This window comes from Sapajus apella, unplaced genomic scaffold (assembly GCF_009761245.1).
Source record: "Sapajus apella isolate SASKATOON/1434 unplaced genomic scaffold, GSC_monkey_1.0 scaffold149, whole genome shotgun sequence".
Classification (NCBI taxonomy): domain Eukaryota; kingdom Metazoa; phylum Chordata; class Mammalia; order Primates; family Cebidae; genus Sapajus; species Sapajus apella.
In genome coordinates, this window is record NW_022437089.1 from 29,613 (window position 1) to 40,145 (window position 10,533).

General features: G+C 50.1%; 1 protein-coding gene across 2 annotated transcripts; it reads right to left on the reverse strand.

The window, feature by feature from the left end:
* Positions 1 to 1,682: 1,682 nt before the first annotated feature.
* Positions 1,683 to 5,957, reverse strand: LOC116541203 (paraneoplastic antigen Ma6F-like). 2 transcript variants are annotated; one of them, XM_032265186.1, is made up of 2 exons: positions 5,423 to 5,957; positions 1,683 to 4,654 (listed from the first exon to the last, which is right to left on the reverse strand). In XM_032265186.1, exon 2 carries the CDS (start codon positions 4,575 to 4,577, stop codon positions 2,913 to 2,915), a length of 1,665 nt encoding a protein of 554 aa, XP_032121077.1. In that variant the 5' UTR covers positions 4,578 to 4,654; positions 5,423 to 5,957; the 3' UTR covers positions 1,683 to 2,912. The 2 variants fall into 2 exon arrangements, with proteins under 2 accessions (XP_032121077.1, XP_032121076.1); XM_032265185.1 differs by having other exon boundaries at positions 1,683 to 4,648; positions 5,423 to 5,956.
* Between the last annotated feature and the right edge of the window lie 4,576 nt (positions 5,958 to 10,533).

Sequence of the window (10,533 nt, forward strand, 5' to 3'; positions counted from 1 at the left end):
GTGTCTGGCAGCCAGAAGGCCCATTCCCAGAGCCCGTCTAGAGCCAGACTGCCCGGGGCGTGGCCTTCCTCCCGGCACCCTGCCATGGGAGGGGCCGGGAAAGCGACTGCTCTGTGCCATCTTCATCGTCAGGAAAAGGAACCCGTCAACGAGGCTCACCGAGAGCAGGTCATCCCAGGCCAGGAACAGGTGGAGGCCAGGAGTCCAGAAAGGCCACAGAAGAGGGCTGGAGCCTTCGGGAGAAGCAGCAGGGGGTCCCGGCCATGCCCCTAGGTTGGCCTTGTCATTCCCAACCAACTGCGATGGCACACAGACTTCCCTTCCAAGGCAGTGAGTCGGCAGGCAATTACTACTCAGATGAGCCTAAAATGAATACAACACATGCTGGCCCTCCACGGACCTGGGGGTGCCATCCATAGAAGGCCAGGGCACAGGCCTGAGGACGGCGCCCCTGTCAGCCCTCTCTGCTCAGGGCCAGACCTGAGGATGGGACCCCTGTTCGTTCTCTCTGCTCGGGAAAGGCCAGAGGATGGGACTTCTCTCCATCCACTGTGTTCAGGAAACAGACGTGAGGACCTAACTCAGTCCCCACTGCTAAGGGAAACAGCTAAGGCCACTCTGAACAGGGAAAACCAAGGAGCCCCGACAGGCCCTGGCAAGGTCAGCCAGTCTCTATCCTCTTTCCTCTCCTCCTGCCTCCCAGATCTGCAGGGGCCCTTGGAAAGTGAGCGGTTGGCTTGGCCCTGCGGAGACACACGGGACAGACAGGCTGGGGACGTGCTCAGCCTGAGGAATGCAGGGAGAGCAGAGCACAGTGGGGGCCCCAGGCATGCCCGCAGGGTACCCCATGGGACACACTCCGAGGGTCCCTGAGACACTGGTCAAGTGCCTTCAGGCCGAGGAGGGTGCAGGCCCGGCCCCAGGGACCTGCCGCCCCCTGCCCCTCACCCACAGCCCTGCAAAACTACGGGTCCCAGGCGCGCACTCGTCCGTGTACGCCCAGGGTCTCCCAGGGCCTCTGCCGCCCTGCAGCTCTGCTGACTGCAGCTGTGCTCAAGCAGACAGGTCGCCTACACCCATGCCCAGCACTGGCTCCGAGGCTGCTTCGGGGGATCCTGGCTGTCATCTGAGCCTTGGGGATGGTCCAAGGCTCTGCTCCAGAAGAGCCGGAGGAAGCGTATGGGCGCAGACTGAGCGATTCCCGGGAGACCCTCACCACCTTCGCCACCTTCGAGTCCATGATCCCGTCCCCTCCTCGCACATGCGCAGGGAGGGGCCTATCACCTGTCCCACTCCCCTCCCCCACAGACTCGGGGTTAGTTAAATGGCTGACCCAGAACTGCCCTCAATTTGTGGCGATCTCACTGGCCCGTTGGGGGAAGAGCCAGCCCCAGGAGGGCTTAGGGGGGCGGGTTCCAGGATCCTCAGGCCCCCACCAAGAATTGCCCCTCTGGCCACAGTGCTGAGGGACGATTGCTGCCCTGGGGACTCACCCAGTCACTGTTCATGGACACCAGCATCCTGTCACTAGGCTCCATGCAGCCCAAGGAAGCCCACTGGTCCTCAGGGACCCTGCCCTTCACACACCCCAGTGTCAGCCTGGCCAATGTGGCCTTCACCCCACTCAACCTTATCCCCAGTCAACCTCACTCCCAGTTTCCCACAGCAGAGGCAAGACCAGCTGGAACACGGAATGAAATTTATTGAAGAGAAACACATACTGAAACCATTGAAGAGAAGGGAACCACAACACAGAGAGAAACTGCAAACAGCCACCGCAGGCCACAGGTCCCGGGGCCCCTCCTCTTGGGTTTCTAGCAAGTCGCCTCATCTGCCTCCCCTCCCGCTTCGGCCCCCTCGGCCACCTCCCTCCTTCCCCAGGGCCCCAGGTCCACCTCTTGCCAGGACGGTGGACTCTGGCAGTGTCCACTGGCTTCAGGAAGCCCCCTCTCAAGCCCATCCGCTGGGGCATGGCCCTGCCTTATGGCTTTCACAGGACCGCCACAGGACACTGGAAAACACAGCAGAGAACACACCACCAGGTCAAGGAAACTGAGTCACAAGTAACAACAGGAGTGGAACACCAAAGCACAAAGCTCCCTGGGGAGCCTCAGGCAGGGCAGCCCCACTCTGTCCTGGGTCCAGTTCTTCCCACAGTCACTGTCACCATCACGGTCACTGGATAAGCATCCACCATGTCCTGATTCCTCTTTTCCTCCATCTCCTGGGATTGCGCTGGGGACCTCCGGGGAGAAGCTGCTCAGAGAAGAACACACACAGCTCCACAAGAACAAGTAGCCCCTGGCCTAGATCTACACCGGGAAAGCAGAGGTGGTGCTCACAACAAGGGACAGACAGCAGCGAGCACAGTGTGGGCTTGCAGGAAGCTCACAGCACGTGTCCTGGGCCCAGAGGCGGCCGCCCAGGTGGGCGCACAGCACACAACTTTGTGCAGGAACAATAGCTAGCAGTGGGTGGGCGTCTGTTGGGTGTGTGGGTCACTATAGGGCCTACACAAGTAAGGGTGGGATTTCCAGAATAGGGGCTGACTGCCCAGGGGATGGTGAGTGGGGGTACCACTCTTGGGAGACCCAGGCAGCTGGCACCCTTGAGAGGGCCTGTTTCCTGCATCTCTCTTAACCCAGGACAAGGGGTGGAGGCAGACATCTTCAGGTGCCCCCACCCAGGCCACAGCTGACCACTCAGGGATCCCTCCAGGCCAGCCCCCCATTTGGAATCAAATGTGGTCATCTGGGTCATGGGGAAGGACTGGGGGTGGTGGCCAGGGCCCCTTGCGGGAGGTGGGAGGCACTGCTCCTGATGTGGGGTGAGGGACTGGCCCTGGCCTGGCCTCCGTCTGCCTCCAGGGTGCTGCTGCCTGAGAGGAGAGGAGGCCCTGGGGCCCTCGGAGACTATTTGCCCAGGGAGGACTTGGGCTGGCCCGCCTCCCCAGCCCCATCCTCATCTTCATTTTCAGACTCCTCCAAAATGGGCTTGAGCCCCTCCTGGGGAGGTTCCTCAGCCTTCTGTCCTCCTACCTGGACAAGGCCCTCTGGCTCCCAGCTGGGACCTCCTGGGGCCATGTCGACTGCACTGCCCATCTGGGCTGGGAGGCCCCCAGGGACATTGATGGGCCCTGCCTGACCTAGGACTTTGAGGCCGGCAGGGGCATTTTCATCTTCCCCAGTGGCAGGGGTGCCCCTGGCGGCCTCTTTGGTGGCAGAAGGGGCCTCAGCAGCATCTTCTCCGCTGGGATCAGCGTCGCTGGCATCCCCATGGGCTGGAGAGGCCTGGGCGACATCTCCTCGGGCAGGGGCCATCTGGGAGGCAGCTGGGTCTTCATTCTCCACTGGGGCCTCTGGCCAGGCTGCACCCTGCTGGCTCCTCGCTGGGGAGGCCGCCCACACCTCCATCTCCCGGATGAGCCGAAGCAGCCCCAGGAAGCCGGGCGGCCTCCTATCCAGCTGCAACCGCTTCAGGGTATCCTGGAGAGCCTCGCTGGGGCGGGCCCGAGACAGCACCTGCCGCAGTCGAAAGTGGTTGGCCATGGCTGGGTGGAAGGCCCCCTTCTCCATGGCCTTCTGCAGCAGGCCTTCCAGGCGCACCACGAAGGCAAACAGCCCCTCCTGGGGCCCCTGCGTGCAGGTCAGGAACTTCAGCCGTGTGGTCACCCATGTGTCCCGGTTCCTAAAGGCATGCCCCAGCGCAGCCAGGCAGTCCAGCGTGGAGAAGCTGGGCTCTTCCTCCAGGAGGCCATTCACGATCTCCAGGGCTGCCCCGCGCAAGCTGCTCAGCACCCGCCTCCTCCTCTCCCTTTCCGATGCGTCGCACCACAGCTGCAGCATGTCGTTGACATGCTCCAGCCAGCTCTCAAAGGAGTCTTCCATGCAGTCTGGCTGCACCATCCCGGAAAAGCGTCTCAGTTCCTGGCGGCCCACAGTTTTCAGCAGAGGCCACAGCGCCCTGTTACATGACTGGGTCCAGGTCTCGACCTCACCTGCGCCTCCTGCCTCACCTGCGCCTCCTGCCTCACCTGCGCCTCCTGCCTCGTCTTCACCTCCTGCCTCGTCTTCACCTCCTGCTTCGTCTTCACTTCCTGCTTCGTCTTCACTTCCTGCTTCGTCTTCACTTCCTGCCTCGTCTGCACCTCCTGCCTCATCTGCACCTCCTGCCTCATCTTCACCTCCTGCCTCATCTTCATCTCCTGCCTCACCTGCACCTCTGGCCACTGCTTGACCCTGCAGCCGTGCAGGGAAACTGGCCATATCCTGAAACTCAGCACCAGGAGCCTGGGACAGGGAGATCACGTTCCAGGGTCCCCCTTTGCCTGGTATTTGGCGGGGAATCAAGCTTCGGTTTAAACCCTCAGCGAACTCCACCAAGGCTGCCCTGGCCCCGAGCCCCCTTCTGAAGACCTTGGTGAGCACTCGGTACCTGCCCAGGGGCGACAGGGCAGCCCGAACAGCCTCCTGGAACTCATGTTCCTCGCAGTCATCAGGGATCCCTAGGATGAGCAGGGAGCGCTCTGCGTTCACACCCATCCACCTGCACCAGTCCTGAATCATTGCCCTAGCCATCGCAGAGGACTCGAGGGAGGGCGCTTGATCAGGCAGGAGTGTGTGATGACTGTTGCAGCTCCTGACGCAGCCTGTGCCTGTGCGTGCAAAGGGGAGAGAGGGATGTTGCTGCCAGTCACCCCACCCCCTCTACAGGCCTTCACCCTCCCCTCCGACGCACTGCAGCACCCAGGGATCCACTCCCTCCCACTGCTGCAGCCCAGCCCCCCCCCCCCAAGCCCTCCCCCAGTTGGTAACAATCCCTTGGCACTCCACGGCTGCCTCTATTGGGAGACCCCCTGTTGCCTGAGCTGAAGCCCCCAGCACATCATGAGTGCACTTCCACCTCTCACCATCATCTGTGACACTGCAGCCAGAAGTCCTCCTCTATCCAAGCCCCTGCAACAGGTAGCTTCCCCCACTCCCCCACCCCCCCGCGGAGTCCCTGCGGCGAGGAGTCGTCCCCTACACAGATCCTGGTAGCCTGGAATCCTTCCTTATCCAAACTGCGGAAGGGAAGCAGAGACCTCCCCCCTTCTCTTTCCTAGCGCCAAACCAGGAGCCCCCTCCCTCTTTCGATCCTCCGTGTAACCCGGCAGCCCCCTCCGCGCCCCCCACACCTGCAACCAGAAGTCCCCTTCCTCCCCCCACAGCCAGAGGCCACCTCTCTCCCACCACCCCCTGCACCTCTGCAGCGGGAGCCCTCCCCCCACAGACTCCTGCAGCCGGGAGCCCCCTCCTCCCCTCTCCGCGTGCGCTGGGCCCGACCGGGACCCCCTCTCGCGCCCACTGCCTAAGGAGGCAGCGATCTGGCCCCTGCCCACTGCCCCCGCTGTCACTCTGGGGTCCCGCTGGCGACTGCTCACTTTCTCCGACTGTGCGGACGCTGCGACCACCCGCGGAAAAATGCCGCCTTCGGGCTGCGGAGCTCACTCTGCAGGCTGCCTAGAGGCCCTGGAGCAGGAGAGTGGAAGATCGTGCCTCAGTCACGCGGCTGCACTGCGCAACGCTGGGGGTCTTCCAGGCCAGCTGTGCTAAGGCCACATGGGATTTCCGCTTTTCCCAGAAGTCCAAGGTAGATGAGGAAGAAAAATTTCGGAGTCTTTGTGGAAGACAAGTGGCTAGACAGGAGGAGACTTCTGTGTTGCCCTGGCAACAGGACCTGCATGGTAAGGGCTTAATGTTCCAAGGCTTGGAGCCTCTGGGAGCAACAGGCCCACCGATTGGTCCTCCACCATCAAAATGACCTCCATCAGTAATGGTGGCAAATTGCTTGTGTGGGTGGACTAGAAATCACGAGCAGGAGAACCTAAGACCAGGTCCCCAAGGTATTCACAGCCTGCCCTGATCTTGCCTGGAATCCCTACAACACAGATTGATTGCTGGCTGTGTTCCTCATCACAGCTCTTTACTGGCCAGCCTTCAACCACCTGGGCAGCCATTGCCTAGGAAAGCTGGGTGGCCTATACGTGTCACTGAAAATGTATGCCCCTCATCTGTAAATGGGCAATAAAACACTTTCATTTTTATATATTGCTGGATATGAATTTCTAATAAATAGCTTTGCTACACAGTTCATGACAGATATTTTTCTGTAATTTTCTGGTTTTACGTCATCTCTTTTGATCAGGATTTAGGTTTGTACTGGCCCCACAAACTGAGTATTTTGAGGGTTTTTTGTTTGTTTTAGCTTTAGAAATGTTTTTTGATAATAAATATATTTATGAACTATAGGGCTATTTCTTTTTTCTATTCAATCCATTGGAAGTTTTGATAAATTGCTTTGTTTCCAATGGATTTGTCAATTTTATCTAAGTTGTCAAAATTATTGTCATAAAGCGAATATTCCCCCTCTTTCGTGGTTGATATTAATGATTATTTTCTTTTTTCTTGATTAGTCTTCCGAAGGGCTATACATTTTGTTGCTCTTTTAAAATATGTATCATTTACTTACTTTTAGTTTGTTTTCTATTTGTTGATTTCTGCTCTTATATCTCTATTGTCTCCTTCCTTCTACTTCTTCAAGATTTACTTTCCTATTCCTTTTCTAGCTTTTTAGGTCAAATGTTTTATATATTTACTGATTTATATTAAATATTAAATATATTTTATGTATGTACTTACTTCTTGTCTAGTGGTTATCTCAACTGCTGAGGCAAGGATGATGAATCTCCAACTATGATTGTGGAAATGTCTAGTTGTGACTTTATACTGTCAATTTTTGTTTCACATATGTTGAGGCTCTGTTATTGGGTGCAAACATATTTATGAGTTCTATGTGCTTCTGATTAATTAAACTTTATATAATTATTACCTTTATCTCACGTGATACTCCACCTTGTCTGCTGGCATAGCCATTCTCACTTTCTTATGCTTGCCCCTTGCATGGTATATAATTTTACAACCTCTTACTATCAACCCATCTGAGTCTCTATATTAATTGCATCTCTTGGAAACAGTAAAAGTCTTGTTCTTTTATTCTTTCTGACAATCTCTGCCTTTTGATTGGAGTGTTTAGTCCATTTACATTGAATGAGATGTTTGATATGTCTGGATTTAGGTCTATACTTTTACTATTTGCCCCATCTGATTTTGTTCCCATGTTCCCCATTTTCTGCCTGGATTAATCAAATTTTTTCATTTTTAATGTATCTGTTATCTTCTTACCTATACCCCTTTGCATTTTTGTAGCGCTCACTCTAGAGATTACAATATCTTTAACTTTTCACTGTCTACTTAAAGTTAAAATTGTATATAAATGTAAGAAACTCTCCATCATACAGATTCATTTCCATTCCACATCATCCTTTATGCTATAGTTGCCAAACCCTAGTATATGCTATTAAACTGTTTCCTTTAAAGTCATATTATTATAAAGAAATTAAGAGCAAATAACTGTTCATTAATATTTACCCCCACATTTACAATTTCCAGTGATCTTCACTTCTACCCAAAGATCAAAGATTTCTTCTAGTTTCATTTTTCTTCCATTTGAAAGACTTCCTTTAGTATTTCTTTTCGTGCAGTTCTGTTGATGAATTTTCTTAGCTTTCATGCATCTCAAAAGATACTCATTTCACCCTCATTCTTAAATTTGTTCTATTTCCCTAGATACAGAGTTCTGGATTGGAAGGTTTTTTTTTTTCTTTCAGCATTTTAGAGGTACTGTATTGCTCCACTGTCTCATGGCTTCCATTGTTCTGATGAGAATTAAGTGGAAATTCTTAATATGCTCCCATATGTAGTGTTTCATTTTACTGTGACTACTTTCAAGATGTTTCTTATCCTTCCTTGTTTTCAGTAGCTTGACTACGATGTGCCTAGATGTTTCCTTTGTATTTATCCTCTTTGTGGTTCACCAAGTTTCATTAAATTTGTGAATAGTGAATTTCCCAAGAAAAAATGATACTAGAGGAATTTTTCAGTCATTATTTCTTCAGATAGCTTTCCTTCCCCATTTTCTCTAACCCATCCTGGCATTCAAAATACACATTTGACCTCTATATGTTGTCCAACACACCACTGAGATTCCATTCTTTTTTGTCGTTGTTCCTCTTGGTTTATCCAAATAGATCACTTCTATTGATCTAGCTTCAAGTTCATGACTCCTCTGTCATCTGCAATCTGTTATTAAGCGAATCCATTGAACTTCTCACTTTATGTTTTTCAGTTTTGGAATTACAGTTGATTCATTTCTCTTTTTTAAATTTGTATTTTAGGTTTAGGGGTACATGTGAAGGCTTGTTGCATAGATAAACACATGTCATGAGGGTTTATTGCACATATTATTACATCGCCCAGGTATTAAGCTCGTACCCAATAGTTATCTTTTCTGCTCCCCTCTCTCCTCCCACCCTCCAACCTCAAGTAGACCCCAGCATCTATTGTTTTCTTCTGTGTGTTCAAAAGTTCTTATCATTTAGCTCCCACTTGTAAGTGAGAACATGCAGTATTTGGTTTTCTGTTCCTGTATCAGTTTGCTAAGGATGGTAGCCTCCAGCTTCATCCGTGTTCCCACAAGACATGCTCTTGTTCTTTTTATGGCTGCATAGTATCCTGTGGTGTATATGTAGCATATATTCTTTATCCAGTCTGTCATTGATAGACACTGAGGTTGATTCCATGTCTTCGCTATTGTGAATAATGCTGCAGCAAACATTCCTGTGCATGTGTCTTTATGGAACAATGCTTTCTATTCCTCTGGATATATACCCAGTAATGGGATTGCTGCTTTGAATTTTTAGCTCTTTAAGGAATTGCCACACTGCTTTCCACAATGGTTGAACTAATTTATACTCCCACCAACAGTATATAAGTGTTCCCTTTTCTCCACAACCTCACCAGCATCTGTTATTTTTTTGACCTTTTAATAATAGCCATTCTGACTGATGTGAGATGGCATTTCGCTATGGTTTTCATTTCCATTTCTCTAATGATCAGTGATTGAGCTTTTTTCATATTTTGTTGGCAGTATAGTTTCTTTGGAGAAATGTCTGTTCATGTCCTTTGCCCACTTTTTAATGGGGTTGTTTTTTTTCTCTTGTGAGTTTATTTAATTTCCCTATAGATCCTGGATATTAGACATTTGTCATATGCATAGTTTGCAAATATTTTCTCCCATTCTGTAGGTTGTCTGTTTACTCTGTTGATAGTTTCTTTTGCTGTGCAGAGCCCCTTAAGTTTAATTAGATCTAACTTGCCAATTTTTGTTTTTGTTTTGATTGTTTTTGGTGTCTTTGTCATGAAATCTTTGCCTGTTTCTATATCCAGGATGGTAATTGCCTAAGTTGTCTTCCAAGGTTTTTATAGTATGGGGTTTTAAATTCAAGTATTTAATTCATATTGAGTTGATGCTTGCATACAGTGTAAGCAAGGGGTCCAGCTTCGATCTTCTGCATATGGCTAGCCAGTTATCGCAGTACCATTTACTGAATAGGGAGTCTTTTCCCCATTGTTTGTTTTTGTCAGCTTTGTCAGGTCAGATGGTTGTAGGTGTGCAGCCTCATTTCTGGGATCTCTATTCTATCCCATTGGTCTATGTGCCTGTTTCTGTACCAGTACCATGCTGTTTTAGTCACTGTAAACTTGTAGTATAGTTTGAGGTTGGGTAATGTGATTTGTTCAGCTTTACTCTTTTTGCTTAGGATTGCCTTGGCCATTTGGGCTCTTTTTTGGTTCCATATAAATTTTTAAATAATTGTTTCTAGTTCTGTGAAGAATGTCATTGGTAGTTTGATAGGAATAGCATTGAATCTGTAAATTGCTTTGGGCAGTATAGCCATTTTAATGATATTGATTCTTCTATCCATGAGCATGAAATGTTTTTCCATTTGTTTGTGTCTTCTCTAATTTAGTTGACCAGTGTTTTGTAATTTTCATTGCAGAGCTCTTTCACCTTCCTGGTTAGCTATATTCCTAGGTATTTTATGTTTTTGTGGCAATTGTGAATGGGATTGCCTTTCTGATTTGGCTCTCAGTTTGGTTGTTGTTGGTGTATAGGAATGCTCGTGATTTTTGTGCATTGATTTTGTATCCTGCAACTTTGCTGAAGTTTTTTTTTTATCAGCTGAAGAAGCTTTGGGGCCAAGACTATGGGATTTTCTAAATGTAGAATCACTCTGTCTACAAACAGAGATAGTGTGACTTTTTCTCTTCCTATTCAGATGCCCTTTATTTCTTTCTGTTGCCTGATTGCTCTGGATAGGACTTCCAATACTATGTTGCATAGAAATGATGAGAAAAGGTATCCTTGTCTTGTGCTGTTTTTCAGGGGAGAATGCTTCCAGCTTTTGCCCATTCAGTATAATGTTGGCTGTGGTTCTTATTATTTTGAGTTATGTTCCTTCAATATCTAGTTTATTGAGAGTTTTTTAAATGAAATGATGTCAAATTTTATCAAAAGTCTTTTCTGTCTATTGAGATAACCATGTGGTTTTTATCTTTAGTTCTGTTTATGTTATGAATCACATTTGTTGCT